Raw genomic sequence first — 20,110 nt, 5'->3', positions numbered from 1 at the left:
TCAGTCTTGATATAAATATTTTCCGTGCTCAGGATGGTATTTTCTACTATTATATCCAGGCCTACACTATATAATTTGATATACCTTTTGAGTAAAATGGTAAAGTACACCGTTAAAACATTAAACATTATGGACTGTAGTCTTTTGAAAAACTAGTATTTTTTGCTATTTTCATAATCGGTAGTGACTATGTATATAAATAATTAAAAATGTACATAGTACTTACTGTTAAATGTTGCATTTGTATTTTTCCTATCAGTAGGAAAACATCCTGATACATAATGGGGAGCTCATTAATGTAAGGATGCAAGTACAACATGATTATATTTAAAACAGTGAATTTTTACAATATGACTAGAAAGCATCGCTGGCATAGTTATATTTGATGAATGTAACACAAAATATGAAGAAAATCTACAACAGTCTGAAAACGACTCAACATAAATTATCTCATGTATGAAAAAACAGCACAACTGTACGATCAATTGTAGGCACACTGAAAATATCTTCAATGGTAGTCGCTATATTGAATAATCCATAAAAATGTATAGGCCTACAGTTATATTTTTTGGTCGGTTTTCCTACTAAACATTTCTCCAAATTTTAGTATTATGTATATAACTAATGTCCTTATTTAAAATACAGCTAACATGAGGGTTTGTTTTGGTAAATTCTTTTGTAACCAGGCAATGCATTGATTCATATATAAAGTAAAATAAAGTAGCCACTGAATTCCTTTTCCTCTTGTGCCTAATCATATTGTTTCAATATCAGAAAACACGATCGTATATCAATGACTGGTTAATCTACAAACTTTTTATTTCTTTAACTCCTGTTAGTTAACTTATTACATTTATTACTTTTTATCTTAGGCATAACTTAAGTATGGAGTCTTTGAGTAACATGATTGCCCTCTTTAGAAGTGAGATGATGATTTAAAATATTCCTTTAAAGTTGTGTTAAAGTACATACATAACAAATTTAATACTACAGTCACTCCAGTCTACAGTTTTGTACACATTGGAATAAAATTAAGGAGTGTAACTGTTTTAAAATTTATTCAAACTGTATTAATAAAACAAATTTTAAGTAGTTTCTCGGGGTGTAATATGGAGATCTCAAAACATATGCATTTCATCTCAACTATTCAAACTGCTTGTGAAAAATAAACTTAACACAATAAAAGATTTAAACATGTTTTGGTTTAGCAATTGACAGAACTAACGATGGTTACGTCATGGCCACCAGTGAAAAATGTTCTTTAAATGTACCTAGAAAATAGAAAAAGTGTCACAATTCATTATAGCATGTAAATTGATTTCTATAGTTAATGTATTTTAAAACAAAAAATACATAGATTTACAGAATATGTGATTTTCTTATTTTGCTCTAAGATTCAATGAGTTATTATAAACAAAATTCAATCGCAAAGATAATTGTTGTATTGAGTGAAAACATGATTTATTTTTACGCTTCAAAAGGTCACATTTTCTAATTCTATAAGCCACAGGGTAGAGTTCTGGGTATATATAAAAATAAAATCATATAGTTATCCTCTCTACAACTACTTTCGATGACTTGGCCATTTTGTGTTTTTGTCAAAGGAACACAACAACAAGTCACAACAAGTCAAAGGAACACCTTGTTTGTTTTATATCGTTCATAGAAATTGAAAAAAAAATTGTTAATAGAGAGAGTAATGGTAGTGTAAAACACAATAATCTATACTACAGTAGTATAACACAATCAATTTATTAATATCATAACACTGGTGTAGTAGTACACCGATTATAGTTCAAATAAAAAATACAAAACTGAAGCTATGGGTTTACAAAAGTTATTTAGTGACTACAGTAGCGTTTAGTTTACTAAATCACTTTTAACACTTAAGTACAGTCAAATTAATCGTTAAAGGGTTTAAAGAATGTTTAGAAATTGAAAAACAAATCTGATTTAGTACTACAATAAAATCCAATATTAATAAAACGTATCTTGATAGATCCTGATTACGTTTTAATTAAGTTAAATTAAGAAGCTTTTGCAATGGCAATACAATTGTGGCTCAGTTTGAAATCATAATTTTACCTACCATTTAAAGATTCGCTTATACATATTACGTGATTAACCAGGATTTAAAATTGCATTCTATAATTTTAATTTCCTAAACCCTGTCATCGTACTACATTCCAAAGAAAAATATGTAGGCTACGAAAAAACGAAATTATTTCCTTGCAGATTCACTCAGCATAAAGTAGGGAGTGTTCTGACTGAATGGAAATGCATTTTAAATCAACTCTTTCACAACGATATTTACAACCAGGCGTCATCGCCGAAACTAAAGACAAATTACTGTAAATATATTTGCCACCTGGACGCTGAAAGGATCGACTGTTGTGAAAGGAAATTGTGATTAAAGTTGATGACAAACGCTGCAGAGCTTCTTGAGGGATAAATCACTCGCTAGGCAGACGAGGACGACACTTATGAATAAAACATTCTCCGAATGACTGGGCGAACCGAGAGGGAAGAATCTTCGGAGATGGACAAATCTGCCGCTGGCCAATATTTTATTGGCGAGTTCCAGGTGTCACCAAGGTCAAGTTTGAGTTCCAAGTGAAGCGAGCTCCAAACATAGTTCGTGTTTTGCAGGAGTTGATCGGAGCGGGCCTAATCGGCTGACCTTGCTTTGAAAAAAAATTTATTGCACAATTTAGACCCTCTTACCTCATCACCCGGATATGAAAAGAATATTGGAGCAAATTGACTAATGACTTAAATTGATTTTGAGAAACTGTGTGTTTTTATAGTAGGAAATATGCCATAACAAATACACCTTCTATACTAACTTTTTACGTATGCTTTACAATATCTAAAAATGAATCCAGTTTCGGAAGTCATAAATTCCATAATAATACATGATATGAGGGAATATTATCTTTAAACTCCCCACATGAAAAAAAAACTACTGTATACATCAGACACAGAAAATAAATATTACCGGTTAAATATTTTACCGGTTTGTGGCTGAACGTAAACTACTTACATATTTTTTATATTTTCTGAAATATATAGCAGTTAAATAATATATTATTACCTACGACCGTTTTTTAAAGTAGCCATTTCAGTCCAGTTCTTAGAATTGAAAAGTTTCACTTTACAGCTGTTTACTTTCATATCCGCATAGTTTCATTTCATATCCTCATAGTTTTCTCATATCCACACAGGTAACGAACCAATGAGGTTCAAGTATTGAGAGAAAAGAATTAAAATTGTAATGCTTCGAACGTCAACTAATCAGCTGATCAGCTGATCAATTGACCAATTTAATTGTTGATCCGACTTGTTCATGTTGATACTCGCGTATTCTTAACTAAGTTGGTGGAAGTCCAAAAATAAATGAAATATTTGCCGAATTGTACCTGATACAATATTATTTATGGTAAGAATGCTGCTAGCAATGTAATATTTTACGAAGTTTAACAAACACGTAATTACAGGAAATCAGCTGATTATACAACAAGTCGTTGCATCACTTTCAGTGGCAATGACAATACACGAAAACATAACCTCTCTAAAAAGTTATCATTAGTGATTGTTAGTAATTAAATCCAGATTGATAGTAATTAAAAAACGGTCGTAGGTAAAGTAGTGTACGCAACTCACGTTAATAGTCTTTACGACACTCGTAGAAGTTTTTAAGGCACTCGCCAAGGCTCGTGCCTTAAATTTTCTACTCGTGTCGTAAAGACTCACTTAACGCAATCGTTGCGTAAACTACTATAGACCTACAATAATAATATAATAACGCTAAAAGCTGTGTGCTTGTATGGGGCTCAATCATACATTAACTACTGGTTGTATCTGGCTGAAGTTTAGCATGACGATAGTTCATATTTCCCATTCTCAAAATAAAGGCACAATCTTGTCCTCAAAATCCATTTGGGCTCCACCCCAGGGGCTTATGGTTCCCCATGTTTACCTTATAGATATTAATATTTAAAAAAATCAAAGAATCTTGAAAGCAGTTTTAACTAAACAAATTATTTGGGATCTTTGATGTTTAAAAACATTAAACAGTTACAAGGCTAAACGACAAAGTGCAGAACTGATATTTTGTTGGTTCTCCCCGTTGCGATGCACGGGTACAGCAGCTGAATTGTCATAGCACTCACCCACTAATTAGAAGGTCGCTGGTTTCGTTCAGGAAAAAGTCAGTAGCTCTTGATGGTTCAAACTTGGCCAGCTGTCCTTGGACATTGGGCTTTTTAAAAATGGACCTGAATAATGAAACATAGTCTTAGTCAGTAACAAAGGTAAATAGACTATGTTAATCAATTTTACACTTAACTTATATTCAACCTTCAAATACGCATCAAGTGTGCGTCAATGTCTCAAAGAATTCATAAATGGTAACTGATTATTGATAATTAAATTGGCCTAAGAGGCAAAAAAGTAACAATCATAATTTTCAAAATGTAGGTTAATTCTAAAACTTTCAAATACAACTTGTAGGAGTTATATGGAATACTTAAACATCGCCTTAATGGCTGCAATATTTTAAAAGCGGCCTACTGCTTACCAACCATTTTATTAAACACGTCTTTTAAGATATTTACTAGCAGTGAATCTCGGTGTTAACCAATAAAATACAATTTTCAAGAATGTGTACAAAAAAGTATCTAAACGTAGCAATTGTTGGCGTATGTTTTTTTTGTAAAGCAAGAATGCTTGTATTATAAAATGATTTTGTACGCAGTTGAGTTTTGTTTACAAAATTAATATAAAATAAGTAACTGCGTTATTAGTTAGAAAATAGTTTGTACAGTGTTATTTGGACAGCTTTAGGACGATTTGGCTTTCAAAATAAACTATGGACATCCGTTATTATAGCCTGTATAGTAAGTCCTAGAATTCTTCAATTTTAGATATTTCTAGATTCATCTGGTTCATCTGGATATTTTAGATTTTTTCAACAACACTCTCAATCATATAGGAATATTTTCCATAAAGAATATCCAGAATTTTATAGGCCTATATTTACAATATTTCAGAATTTCAAGAAAAGCACAACGAAATAAAATCCCTAAACTTAAGAAATTATTTACATGCAATATTTTGTGAATACTTAAAAGAGAAAATAAGAACAACACGTGTAAACTAAACAGTGAAACAACAGCTTTCATGTATCAAATAAAATAATGCTAAGAAGATTACGTCAAAGTGAACAATAACATTGAAATATTTCTAACAAAAATATGCCAATTTAAATTAGATCCATGCGACGTCATAGATCAGCTAACCAAAAGTAACAAGTAAATGAATAAGAAGGCGGGCTACTGTATATAAGGTTACAGGGTGTTAAGCACGAAAAAAGAATACCAGAGATAAAACGTCACCTTGTCTATTGGGATAAATGTTTAATAATTTGTCACTCGCTCATATATTTGATTAAAATTGTATTTAGCATTGCACAGACATCGCCTACCGTGGAATATACTGTATACAATCTAAAATATCCTTGTTCGGCGTAGGCCTATGTGACATTACTACGATTCCCATAAAAAGTGTGATCGTATTTATTTTTGAATATATTTATTTTTATTATTATTTATTATTTTACTAAAATGTCTTGCCAAACTATCTCTAACTATAGCATAAATGACAATTAGCCTTATTTGTAGTAGCCACCATAGTTATAGTGGTATATCGTAAAAGCTGGGTGTTTTGGAATATAATAATAATATAGAGAAATGGTTCGTTTTTAATGCTGTGAAAGAATAAGAAAATCATTGTAACGAGAATATAAAGAACATAATTATTAAAGCTGGCTGGAATAAAATGTAATTTTTCATAAACAAATAGGGTTAAGCCAAATATTATGCTTCGTGAATGTGGTAAACTGGAATAAAAAATCGAATATCCACTGTGCGTCTGTAAACAAGTAAAATAGGATAGTAAAATAGCTTATAAAATAAAAGGTTTTATATCGTACGAGACATATTCGTCGCTGATGAAGTTAGGGGTTATAGGGTTATTCTAAATGATGGACCCATTTTTAATGCTTTATAATTGTTATACTATTAAACTTACCGCTATAAAATACACATCAAACGAAAAAGCAACTCAAAGAGTTTATGCCTTCCAAAGACACATCATTTAACAATATCGATCCAACAGAACTGTAGATTTAATTGTACAAAGTTAAAAAGTAATCTCCAACTTTTTTTACCACTAGAAATTTGGAGGTTACTTGACGATTTTGCAAATAACTTTTAAATGGTGAGGAAATCGACCAAAGTGGAAGGTAATATTCCGAAAGAGAATAACATTTCCTACAATCTACTATTACGCATATCTTGAAAATACTCAATAAATGTGGCCTAAATTTGGCTTTAAATAAAAAAGTGTGAAATTTAATGTTTGCTATGTTTATTGTCTACAATTGAAGTCAGGGATTTTCATTTTTTTTTTCATTTTGAGGCAACTTTTGGTACCTTTTTTTGAGTATTTTCAAAAAATTCAAATAGTAGATTGTAGGAAATTTTATTCTCTTTCGGAATATTGCCTTCCACTTTGGTCGATTCCCTCACCATTTAAAAGTTATTTGCAAAAACGTCAAGTAACCTCCAAATTTCTGGTGGTAAAAAAAGTTGGAGATTACTTTTTAACTTTGTACAATTAAATCTACAGTTCTGTTGGATCGATATTGTTAAATGATGTGTCTTTGGAAGGCATAAACTCTTTGAGTTGCTTTTTCGTTTGATGTGTATTTTATAGCGGTAAGTTTAATAGTATAACAATTATAAAGCATTAAAAATGGGTCCATCATTTAGAATAACCCTGTATTTTGTTCTATGGTATGTGTAAGCTTTGTAAATATTTCAAAATATGCTTGTAGATTCCATTTTAAAACGGTTTGTTTAGTAGTATTATAACACCATATTGTAAGTAAAGATTAATTTCGTAACCTTCAGACTCAATAAAGTACGCAGAATTTACGTAGAATAACATTGACTAAGAACTAATAACTAATTGATTGCCAGTTAGCTTTAAATGCTTTGCTTTATTCTTATCGCCATATGTTTTAGAACCAACATAAACTATTGTAATTCATCTTTACAGTTTCTTTTCATTCCAGAATATTTTGTAAATAGTAACCACAATAATTACGAAACAAAATTAACTCAAGATTAAAAAATAAAGTAGTAAGATTGTAAAACAAAAATAACAACTTGAACGTAAAATTGTCAAAATTGAAAAGTTAAAACGTAGTTCTCCAAAATAGTTCTCCATCCAAAGGAAAGATGAACACCTTCAGTGCATGGTTCATCAATGATGCCGTTTACAAAACTAATATATACAAACCCACACATTTGTTTCAGAAACAATAGAAACCTAATCACCTCGAGCCCTGCATTCCTCGCGATCTCTAGATGGCACAAAGACAAACTGATTTACAATTCTCGGCTCAATCAGACAAATGTTTCATTGGATAAATTATTCATTCTGGACATTTCTGAAGATCCACCGGCTTCAGAGCAGTGAACCGGTCAGTTTTTACTGTCTGGACGCTCCCTGACCTATAGTAAAGACAAGTGAATCCACTGCCCGGGCAATAAATTAGATGACCTTACAAAATAACGACTGGACAACTCTTTCTGGGCCTGCGACAATATAGATCTGCTATATATAAGTGGTCAAGTTCAAGACTCCTCACTCTGGTCCCTTCTTTACTACAGGATACATCATGAGGGCTTTCGTAAGTATGCACTTCAGTGTCAAGGGAAGCATTGGGTTCAGGGGGTGGAATTGGGAAAACGGGAATTGTCTGTTAGGATGCATTCAGTTGATTAAAGAGGTGGCAAATGTCTAAGTACTGTTGTTTTAATATTTATATTATTTTATTTTGTATTTTGTAAAATTTTAATTTTTTTATAGAGTTTGAGCATTGTCTTAAAAATAAATTCCGTCTTGCCATTATTAAAATCCATCATTTTGATATATTTTCAATTATTTTCAAGGAGTAGACTTTTAACAAAATAAGCCGTGTTAACATGCATTCATAAATAGTACTGCCCCCCAAATTATCACTTTATAAAAGTATAAATATACAAATCCTCGTTTTGTGCCAATTCGGTTTACCTTTGTACCTAGTATATAATAAACTGTATGCCTAAAAGTTGACTTAAAATAGTTCTTAAAATATAAGTAATTACCAGAAAATTTATATTTACTTGCAATAGTAAAAAGAACAATTTATGGTATTTCAGATGACGTGTAAGAATATTCTAACAAAAACAGAGATAGGTGTATTTTTGTATAACATGTTATGTACACTATATTTCATGTTTTAATTATTGAACTATTTTGAATTAGATTGCGAACACATAAAAAAGGAGATTGAACATAATTTAATCGTGCAACAGCTCATTGTCAACAGTCTTCATGGAACGACTTGTATAATTTCAAGAAAAATCATTAAAAACTAGCTTGTGTTAGATAGTTGCATTGTTTTATTTGGTAAAGGTTTTAGCGAATTTTCTCTATTTTAAATACCGGCGATTGAAATAATTGAAGTTTAATAAATGCATAGACACAATCAAAATGAACTAGAGTGGCCCACGTATTATTTAAGCGATTTAAGATTCATAGGCCTACCTTGAGACTTTATATACAAATTATAATCTTATCATGATATTTGGAAGGAATCTAGATTTTAAAATGTTTGACATCCTACATGTTTTGTCGCTGGCATTAAAATACTGTAAACCGTGTTTGTATAAACATACCTGTAGTTTAATGTACACATATGTCTAAATTTAATTTGGTTTTTGGAAAAACTAAAATAGCAGAACTATGTGTTTTGTTGTTAAATGTTATATTAGCAGTTATATATTTGGATATCTGTCGTATACTTTGAGGTAAAACACTTGAAAATCTCACGAAGTCAATGGACTTATAAGCCAACGTTAATCATGTATTTGGATAAACTACGAAAAATAACATAACATGATTTTGTTGTGAATCTTTTAGTTAGCCACTATGACAAAATTCAGATATTTTTTTGGATGAAAAATACAACTTTAAATCTAATTTAAAATTAATAATAGTGTACCTTAGGAATATGTCAATCAAGTTAAATAAACATGAAGATACAATGAAGATAAGACACACTTTATCATTAGCATTTTCATGGTAGTATTTTATCACCTATATTTTAACTTGTCTGCCACACGAAAAATAAATTTGAATGAAGGATGAGTTGCGTGCATAGTCATACGTAATGTATACTGACTACATCCAGCTGTCCGATTGTCCAACTTATTTAAAATCGAATGATAAAAAGAATTTAGATTCAATTTAAAACCATCAAGGAGCTTTTTTTCTCAGGTTTAAGCATGTAGCCCAAACAAAGCGTAAAAATACATAACAGTTTTAGTTTTTGTGATGAGTTTCCACTTTTTCATTAGTTTCACATGTTCCAGGGTCTTGTCTTCCTCCTCGCCACCTCTGCCTTGGCAGCTCCTCAGGGCGAGTCTAACGAAGTAGACTCCAGCGAGCGTAAGCAGCCCAAGGCACGTCAGCTGGAGCAGTTCGTGTACCAAGCTCCCCAGTACGGTGCTAAGTTTGCCCCAGTTGGTGCCCAGTACACCCAGGGCATCCCGGCTGGTGCCCAGATCGTGTACCTGCAGGGTGGCTACCAGCAACAACAATACGTCCCAGGCCAGCAGATCGCTTACATTGCTGGTGCCCCAGCCCAGGTAATGTATAGTAAACTATTTCTATATGTGGAAATTTGGTAAAGATAAAGGGCGTTGCTGATGAGATTAGCTTATGATGACCTATAGTCTAAAATATGTCATGATGTTATTTTATTTTTACCTTGGATGTGAAATCCAATTGATTTGTAAAGAAAAAAAACTCATAATCACTTTTATGGGGTTTGGAACTTACTTAAAGCCACAGACCTCTAATGCTAAAATATATATATTAGTTTTTTGAAATCTTCCTGAACCCTTAGGTCACTTAGATTAATGAATGAATCCCAAAAATACTAAACTGTTAGGTAAAAATAATCTTATTGATATGATCAATGTCAAAGGATTGAATAGCTTATCATGCTGCTGCGTATGGTGGCTTTTTGCTAAACGATACAATTTTTCATAGATTACAATCTAAAATGGGGCATAGGATTTTTGAAATTAAATTATATGTTCTCTGGAACATTAAATAAGATGGGATAGTATGATTGATCGATTGAATCAAACTATATAGTGTTAGGCAAACGAAATACAATACTTACACAACAAAACAAAGTACAACAGTAAACTTACATTTTGGTAGTGTGTAGCCCATTTTAGACTGCACACATTCATAAAGTAAGTTTGTATGTTGTGCTTTTTGTAACGGTTAGCGTCTTTGCCTTTTGTGTGAGGGGGTAAATAGTCATATACATAAATATTGTATAAGATTATGTATACGATTATTACTTTTTCTTGCGTTCTTGCGATTGCGTTCTTCCCAACAATTTGTCTCAGTCGGAGACACTAAAAAATAAAATAAACACTTTCATGACGCAAATAACAATTTCCCTTTCATAAATATTACTAGTATTCAATGAAAAACAATAGAATAATTTTAATTACAGAACGTATATAACTTGTTCATAACCAAAACCCCACGCTTAACTAGTAAGCATTTTAAATTTCTAGCAGACCATCGTCTCTGGAGCCCCTCAGACCTACTACTCTGGCGCATACTCCACCCAGTTCGCCCAGCCCCAAGCTAACGTGGTTGCCGTTAAGAAGACTGTAGTCAAGCCCTCCTACAAGGTGGCTGTAGCCCCGCAGCCCCAGGTGTACAAGACTGTCACATCCTACAAGCCCCAACCCGCCCCCGCTGTGTACAAGGTGTCGGCCCCTGCCCCAGCACCCGCCCCCGTTGTCAAAGTTAGCGCTCCTGCCCCTGCTGTCCAATACTCCGCACCTCACGCAGAGCCAGTCCATGTCATCGTGAAGCAATTTGAAGACAACAACTTCGATGGATCTTTCACTTACAAGTAATTATTTCAGTTATTGGAACGAGCTTGAGAAATTATAGCTTATTTTGTCAAGATTTTTTCATTCTGATTTGAATTTTAAGTGGTGAAATCAATATTACATACTGAATAGAAGGAAACATTTCTATACTTGTGACCTTAGGACATAAGTTTATTTGCTTTAAGGACTTCTTGAAAGAAACATTGGTAATTTTCTTTTAAATAGTACACTGAATCTGTATTGTAAAGGAGTTATGCTATCGTGACTAAATAGGCTACGCGATTTTACATAACAAAACTAACTTTGCATTTTAAAAGTCATTCTTTAAACTAGACTCTTGGTAAAATATTACAGATTTATGCCATAACTAATCGACTAAAATCATATTTGGCAGCTACGAGACCGACCACGGTATTGCAGTTGAGTCTTCTGGTTACCTGAAGAACGCCGGAACTGAAAATGAGATTCAGGTGATTCAGGGAAGCTACACCTACTACTCCCCAGAGGGTGTTCCCATCACCACCACCTACATTGCTGATGAGAACGGCTTCCAAGTTCAGGTAGGGATAAACTAAATATTATACTGACTTTTTAAAGAAATACTTAGAAGAATGTTACAGATATAGTAGTTACATGTAAATAAAGGAAGGTAATAGAGAAGGGGTTATTTTGATGTGATATGTATAGGAGTGAGTTATTTATCAAATAAAAACAACTTTGGCTTTACTCAGTACAATTGTGGGGATTTGTCACACATTATGCGCCATTGTTGTTAAAAGGGTTCATGATGTGGAAAGATTGGGTTAACAGATCACACATTGATGACGGTGCACTTACACCCTCAAATAGCTACAAGACCAGGATAACTAATATTTACAAATGATTAAAGGTACTTTAAAGTATTATATTTATTTTTTACTAATCACTGGGGGTTGGTTATTTAAATGGTGTATGCATGGAGCTCGAATACCCCTCCTCTAAATCCTGGGTTTAAAAAATACAGTTGTTCAATTGCCCACCTTAGATCCTTTTTCGCGTAAGGATAACTCCACATCACAAAAGGGTCCACTCAAAAAACGCGATTTTTTCAGGGTGACCACCTTCCAGTGCCTCCCCCTCTGCCCGAAGCCATCGCTAAGTCCATCGAGTACCAGCGCAGTCTTCCTCCCACTGCTGAAGAACAAGCCGCTGCTGCCGCCCGCCAATGAACAACTCCTACCGAACAAAATACCGGCTCAGATTGAGCCCCTATCTCAATAGTCTGATATACTGTATGTTTTATAACCAGTTTCCTACGTAGAATAAATAAAAGTGCAATATCATATAAACGTGTAAGCTTTAATTACAAAACCTGTTGGTTGATCTTTTAATCAACTATAACTCTTGTTATCTACCAACTTCACATCCAAGAACACTAGGTTCTAGCCTGGAGCTTTTTTACACATTCCAGGATAGTCTTTGTGAATCATTGAAAATAAAGTTTATTTATTTTTTTTTTTTTGCTTCCAAAAGGACTGGAAGGCTGTTTAACTTTGCGCTTTGGCAACCCCATGGAACTTAGACATGTGCGAGGAAATTATCAAGCAAAGTAAGAAGTTAACCAGTAAAGTTCAAGAAATAAAATTACTGATTATATATAATTGCACCACTGAAGTAACCCTCGACACTACTTTGGCCATTGTGCAGAAAATCGGTCCCTGAACTGGTCCAATAACTTACTACCTCAGTATTTTCTTTCAATAAAAGTAATTTTTCGAAAGAAAACTGTTAAGAACAACTTATCTTTGCATTTATTTTTCACTTAAATAGTGTTGGTGGAAAGAAATTCTTAACCGATTAAACACTGTGCCAAAACTACTATTCGTTCTCTATGTATTCGTTGCACATAAGAGTCCGTAATTTATCAAGGACTCTTAAATTATTATGGAACTAACTTGAGTTACACGCAGTAACAAATCATTGTAACAGGTGGTTATTCTGAATACAACCATCAGGTCAATAGATTTTAACTGTTCGGTAACTGTTACTTTTATTTGTTGTATTTTGTATGCGTATATATTATATGCGTTTTATTTGTTGTATAACTTCTTCATAAATCCAACATTTTTTGTGACATTTAGAAGAATGACAAATAGGCAAGATATGCTTCTTACATATGAATAATTGATAAGAGGATCCTAGCGGGTGGAGGCTTTATGTCTACTAGATGAGATTTGTATTACAAATAGCCACTACTGGCTCAGGGATAACTGGTAGGACTATGATGTTACACGTGAGCTATAAATCACAATCCATAGACAGACTTGGCAACACTGGACACCGGGCTTGGTTAGTTTTATATTATTCGGTATGCGTAGTGATGTACTGTGGTAACAAATTTGATTCTTGACGCGTGCAAATTTGTACAGAATACAAATTTTATTTTTCAGAGACATATGAAAAAACACCTCTTGTGGAGATTTTTAAATAAAAAACATATTTATTTCATTTTTTCCGCTATTGACATAAAAAAATACTCGAAATTCAACCAATTTGCAAAGTGGAAGTTGAAAATGACGTGAAATTGTAAGGTACTAAATTGTGTAAGATCCTTTCTAACTAAATCAAGAGCTCACTAGCTAAATTATTGCAGAGGTATGATAAAATTAGGTCTAAAACAACAGGCAGGTGTTATGTACAGAAAACACCCTAATTACAGTAATTCCGAACCTTTAACTTAACTTCTTCTCCATCCGGTTACCTACTTTCCGAACCTAGGTAATAAGGCTATTTTTACGGTAAAGAGAAGAAAAGCAAAATAAGAAATGTACAAGGATGTAAGAACATACCGATTTAATGTGTACACCTCTCGTTAAACAATATTAAACTTTTAAAGTTCTAATAGAAAAGTGGGTTTCTACGCTATATGTTTAAAAAGTAATCAAAGAGTGGTGTTCATAATATTGAAAACATTTTTATCACTGCAGAGATTCATAAATAGTCTGAATAAAGCATAAGATATTACAGATTTTACAAAGCCTGAGTTTTTAATTTACTATAATTATTGTTGTTTAAATATTTCATTACATAATATTAGTATTAAGCATAGTTTTGAAGACACTTTTTTATATATTTTTATATAGTTGGTCTTTGTAGTGAAAGTGTAAAACAGATTTAAAAATCAATGAATCACAAAGTTTAAACAAATTTTATTACTTTTTTTCGCTTTCACTTTATGAGCCTCGCTTTTTTTACCTACAACAATAATCGCCTTGTAAATCTTACACAAAATTCCTAGTGACATTTAATCACATCCTTAATTATGTGCCACAGCTACTTCCTTTAGTTTGAGACCTTGCATTATAACATGATATTATATCTTTGATCTACTCCTAAGAGTGACATCAAGGTTGCTATCTATATTACTCTAATTGTACCCATTCCGAGACTAAGAAGATATTTCTCTAAATATGGTTTTTACCAAACAGTTATGTTTTAAAGAGTACTAAGTATCTTGACATTGGCACTGAGATTTGTAGTGAAACTGGTATCATCACACTTCCTCAGGAACGCGGCCTTCGGGAAAAGTGTCCGGGAAAAAAGTAGATCTGCCGAATTGAGGATTGGTATGACGATAAACTCTTGACAAGATGAGTGAGTATATAACCAGTTGATTGATAAGTCAAGTCACTTCTGTGGTGACTACTGAGGATAACTTGTTACTAGACATCATGGTGTCTTGGGTAAGTTTAATCATAAATTTTTATATTATTTAGTTTTATATTAATCTTTCATTCCTTTGAATTTTTTTATGAACGGACCAAACTCAGTTCTTTTTACTAGGCCTATCTTACGTCGACATTTTTAAGTTTATTTTAAAACGTTTTTATTAGCTCGCTTTCTTGTTCGGTACAAATTTTGCAATCAATTTTTATATTAACTTTCCGATGAGCTAGAGACTTTAAAATTGAAACATAGCTCACAAATGGAAGAAAATGCAATATTATATAATTTAATTTTCATATTTCCCTTGGGCTACACCCCACGGGCTTGTTTTTATTAACTCGCTTTCATGAAAATTTTGATACTTCCCGATGAGCTAGAGACTTGAAACTTGAAACATAGCTCACAAATAGATAACAATGCTATATTATATCATTTAATTTACATATTTCCCTTGGGCTATGCCCCATGGGCTTGTTTTTGTTAGCTCACTTTTCTAGAAGTTTTGATATCTATTTCAAACGAAGTTCCCGATTAGCTAGAGACTTGAAATTTGAAACATAGCTCACAAGTGGATGACAATGCAATATTACAGCATTTAATTTTCATATTTCCCTTGGGTTACGCCCCATTGGCTTCCAAATTTGCCATGTTTACATTTTGAAAGAATGTAAATATATCAATTAATTAAAGTAAGCTGTAAATACTGAAATTTGACAGTTCAAAAAACAGAGGTTAAGAGGTACAGGTTCTACTCCCAAGAGATTCTTTATACAAACAAACATTTCAAAATAAAGATAAACAATCTGATTGCAGATATTAAGGTGTTTGTTAATAATGTCATTTGTTATTTATTTAGTATTCTATAAAGTAAACAATAAATTAAATAGATTGATATATTTATAGTTAGGCCATACATTCAATCTAATACATAATTATATGAAGATAAACTCAAATAAACCTTAGATTTCCCACATGCCTCAATCAATCTGATATAGATGCATGAAATAGATTTAACATCCACACACATTAAAAACTGAAAAGTAGAATAATAAATAATAATTTATAAATAAAAAACTTTTTTAAAACAAAACGTTTTGAAATGCACTAAAAAGTAGAAAATAATTTATAAATATGTGGAGAGTTTAAATACTTGTAAGATTTAAAACGAAAAACGTGGGGTGCATGCAATTGATAATAATATTTTAGTTCAATAGGTGAAGGTAATTGTAAATTATCTATTGCATGCACCCCACGTTTTTCGTATTAAATCTTACAAGTATTTATACTCTCCACATATTAATAAATTATTTCCTACTTTTTAGTGCATTTAAAAACGTTTTGTTTTAAAAAAGTTTTTATTTATAAATTATTATGAATCAAGCCATTATTAAGCAACCAAGCGACTATTAAGGAACAAAGCCATCAATTTAGTAATTAACATATATTTTTGTGAATCCTTTAACTAAAAATAATATATATATTTTTTAAATAATATAATTCATTTGTAATATTAATTAAGTAGCAGGATTTATGTGTTTTTCTATTGGTATAGTTGAATAATTTAGAACTTCATCTTCATCATCAATAGGATAAAACAATAAAATCAGCAGAAGAATCACTGTATCTTAACACCACTTTCAACTAGGATAAATTATTAGTCTCTTTTAAAAATGTCCGAAACATATGTAACCATGTTGGCTTGATTGCAATTTATGTCTTGGATGTTTAGACATGATTTAAATCTCTGAAATCATCCATCTCATCGTTCATGAAATATAAAATTAGATAATTCAAATAAGCTTTGAAACTTTGACATTTTTCAAAATTTATCACCACTGAATCTATTATCAGATGTGGGGGGAGCGAGCTGGCGTAGTGGTTAGAGCGCGGGACTTCAGTCCCTGAGGTCCCGGGTTCGATCCCCGCCAAGTCACCAATGGATTTATCTAAGTGATAATGCCGCAACCCCTAGGTCTAGCCTGAAGTAATGTGAAAAACAATCCCAGGCTCGTGCCTAGCGTCCTAGGACAAAAAAAAAATCTATTATCAGATGTAAATTAGTAATAAATTGTGAATTACTGTAAGTATGACTTTTTTACAGACTGTGCTTCTTCTCTCGCTCGGATGTGTTTTGGCGCACCACAATGAGTTCCACCAACCAGAATCCACCTTTCCGGTGCAAAATGATCCACAACACACCCTAGCCTATGCACTTCCTGTGCAAATCTACTCGGCTCAATCTAGCCCAGCTCCTCCCCTTTCTGAAATCTACTCAGCGCCTGCCTCTTACCCTGCAATCTACCCGGGTCCACCACAAATCTACACGGCCACCATAGCACCAGCCCCTCAAATATACACAGTCACACCCGCTCCACAGTACTCAGCACATAGTCTAGGAGTTCAGAGCTATTCACCACCAAGTCCTTCGTATCATAGTTATTCAGAGCAAAGCTACTCACCAAATACGTACTTCGCGTCAAGTTACTCAGCACCTATACACTCAACTCAAAGTAATTCAGCAATAAGCAATAAAGTTAACCACGGTTACTCACAATCCAGCTTATTATCTAAAACTGCTCCAAACTATTCGGTATCTACCATCCCATCACTCAGCTATACTATACCCAGTCTTCCACCTCAGAGCTATTCGGCGCCTAGCGTCTCAGCCAAGACATACTCTAGTACTAGATTTACAGCTCCTATATCCTCATCACACAGTTCTTCATTATCAAGCGTCTCTACTCAAAGCAATTCAGTACCAAGATATTCAGGAAATGCGCATACATCTCAGGGTAATGTAATACCAGGTTATGCAGCAAATAACTATGCTTCTCAGAGTTATTCAGCACCTAAACTCTCAGCCAAGACATACTCAAGTCCTAGTTATACCGCTCCTATCTCCTCATCACACAGTTCTTCATTATCAAGCGTCTCTACTCAAAGCAATTCAGTACCAAGATATTCAGGAAATGCGCATACATCTCAGGGTAATGTAATACCAGGTTATGCAGCAAATAAATATGCTTCTCAGAGTTATTCATCACCTAAACTCTCAGCCAAGACATACTCAAGTCCTAGTTATGCAGCTCCTATCTCCTCATCACACAGATCTTCATTAGCAAGCATCTCTACTCAAAGCAATTCAGTACCAAGATATTTAGGAAATGCGCATACAACTCAGGGTAATGTAATACCAGGGTATGGAGCAAAGAACTATGCCTCTCAGAGTTATTCAGCACTTAGCCAACCGGGTAAGCCATACTCTGGTCCAAGCTATCTAGCACCTTCATCTCAAAGCCATGCAGCACCGAGCTATGCAACAGAGACCTACACATCTCAGAGCTACTCATCACCTAGCCACTCTTCTCAAAGTTATTCAGCTAAAACTAGCCCAGCTTCGAGTTTCTTAGCATCCCATGGCTCGGCAAATTCTCAAACTTCCTCACTTGCAGCCAAAACCTACCCTATAGTGTATAAATCTGCCTCGATTGTGCCCGTGAAGACTTCTCAGTATTCTTCTGTTCAATATCAAGAACCTGTAGTAGAGTACCAGCCTACAGTCTTAAACCAAAATCGTAATGCATTCGTCAAACCAGTGGCCATTGTTACTCAAAGTCAAGACGATGATTTTGACGGGAACTTCAGCTATGAGTAAGTAACATAATTATTCCACAAAAAAATGATAATACTTATTTAAAAGAGATAAAGTGCTTTCAAATTACATAATATAATATTTTAAGAGGTTTTTAGTCTGATAAGACTCGAGTTTGGGGGGTTTCCATAATTTTGATATTTAACTTACACGCAAATTGCATGGGGATGGGGGGGGAACGTTTTACTGATAAATAATCGTCCTAATTGTGTTTGCGTCATTATTAACGAAAACGACCTCGCATGCTTAAAATAATTACTAACCACCAACCGAAAAAGTACTGAATCTAAATCAAAAGGGTATGCAATCAAGAACTTTCATCATTATACAATTTTACACAACATTTTAGATATGTATGGATGGTATGCGGAATTAAACAATTACTTTAATTTACCCAAAGGTTTATCCTACATGCAAGTATTAAATTATTTATTATTTTTATCAGGCCTTTATGTAATGCTGTTTGGCCAAGTTTGTTACATATGTTATATAAATAATAAGTAGGTTGTTTGCTAATTTCTTTTTTTTTCAATTTAAATACATAATAGGAAAAACATTACAAAAATAACTATAAATAATACATTTGTTGGCTTAAAAAATTAATTATCATATTTATAGCAATTTTATTGAAATATAAACATGTAAGGAGGGTATTTCTACCCAACGCAAATTTGTATCTATTGTAAATTGAAAATAGTTTATTTAATCTAAATTTTGTGGTGTTCGTTACAATTTCAAATCAATTTGGTTGTTGAAGATATCAGACGGAGAACGGCATCGCGTCTTCAGCAGCTGGCCACGTCAAGCAGCTGAGCCCTCAGCAGTTGGCCCAGGTCATGCAGGGTCAGTACTCCTACACGGCCCCTGACGGCACCCCAGTGGTCACCCGGTGGTTCGCGGACGAGACTGGGTTCCACGCCGAGGGAGATCACCTCCCAGGTCCACCACCAGTACCTAAGGGCATCGCTAAGACTCAGCACTAAACAAGTGGCGTTACTAAGGACTATGGCCTGAAGTTGTGGCATTTTAAATACCTACTTTTGTGAATAAACTGATTATTTTGCAAGACTTGGATTTATTTCTCCTTTGTTCAGATAAATTAGTTGTATTGGTGAAACGTAAATAATTAAACCTGCAGGAGTTTGATGACATCAAAAGTCTAAACTGTTACTCAGCTATATATTAATAATATAACCTCACAAACCATACAATGAATTACTTTATTCCGTTCACAATATTTTGGTGGTTTGAGGGAAAAAAGCCTATCCCCTCTCTTGACCCTTACCTTTAAAATAATAGCTCAACTGCTGATTGAGCAACATAGATTAAATAATACAAAAAAAGTGTGGGAAAAGTTCTCCTCAAACCATCTAAATATTTTAAACGAAGTATAGTTCGTGGAATTCAATGGAAACTAGATCTGAATCAACCAATTATGTACTTTACTGTAATTGACAAAATTGTTATTGTAGAAGAAAGAAGAAATTTAGAAAATGTTTACAGTAGTAAGTGTGTGTAATTTGCTACACATTGTGAAGTAAAACTCTGTTAAGACCACACTAACGTTTCAAATGTAATACTTTTATTTTTATGGAATTTTCAATATGGGAGCATACAAAAATAATGTTACTTCTTAAAAAAAACACACAGTTATTTTTATAAGTTAAAAAACCGATAATTTTTTCGTTTGTTAAGACGAAACGAATCAGTCTCC

The 20,110-nt window shown here is 33.3% G+C and overlaps 2 protein-coding genes across 3 annotated transcripts; both read left to right on the top strand.

Moving 5' to 3' along the window:
• The first annotated feature begins 7,717 nt into the window (after positions 1–7,717).
• Positions 7,718–12,367, top strand: LOC128981910 (endocuticle structural glycoprotein SgAbd-1-like). Of its 2 annotated transcripts, none has more exons than XM_054400901.1 (5): positions 7,718–7,759; positions 9,486–9,761; positions 10,716–11,059; positions 11,434–11,599; positions 12,131–12,367. In XM_054400901.1, the coding sequence occupies exons 1-5, from the start codon at positions 7,748–7,750 to the stop codon at positions 12,245–12,247; spliced, it is 915 nt and encodes a 304-aa protein (XP_054256876.1). In that variant the 5' UTR covers positions 7,718–7,747; the 3' UTR covers positions 12,248–12,367. The 2 variants fall into 2 exon arrangements, with proteins under 2 accessions (XP_054256876.1, XP_054256874.1); XM_054400899.1 differs by having other exon boundaries at positions 10,713–11,059.
• Positions 12,368–14,677: 2,310 nt separating this feature from the next.
• Positions 14,678–19,462, top strand: LOC128981909 (uncharacterized). The gene is made up of 3 exons (XM_054400898.1): positions 14,678–14,761; positions 16,846–18,395; positions 19,154–19,462. The coding sequence occupies exons 1-3, from the start codon at positions 14,750–14,752 to the stop codon at positions 19,377–19,379; spliced, it is 1,788 nt and encodes a 595-aa protein (XP_054256873.1). The 5' UTR covers positions 14,678–14,749; the 3' UTR covers positions 19,380–19,462.
• Positions 19,463–20,110: the final 648 nt, after the last annotated feature.

Source organism: Macrosteles quadrilineatus, unplaced genomic scaffold (genome assembly GCF_028750875.1).
Source record: "Macrosteles quadrilineatus isolate MER2022 unplaced genomic scaffold, UCM_ALF_1.0 Scaffold_57__1_contigs__length_777910, whole genome shotgun sequence".
NCBI lineage: Eukaryota > Metazoa > Arthropoda > Insecta > Hemiptera > Cicadellidae > Macrosteles > Macrosteles quadrilineatus.
The sequence above is the reverse complement of the archived record's forward strand: the minus strand, read 5'-3'. Positions and strand labels throughout refer to the sequence as shown.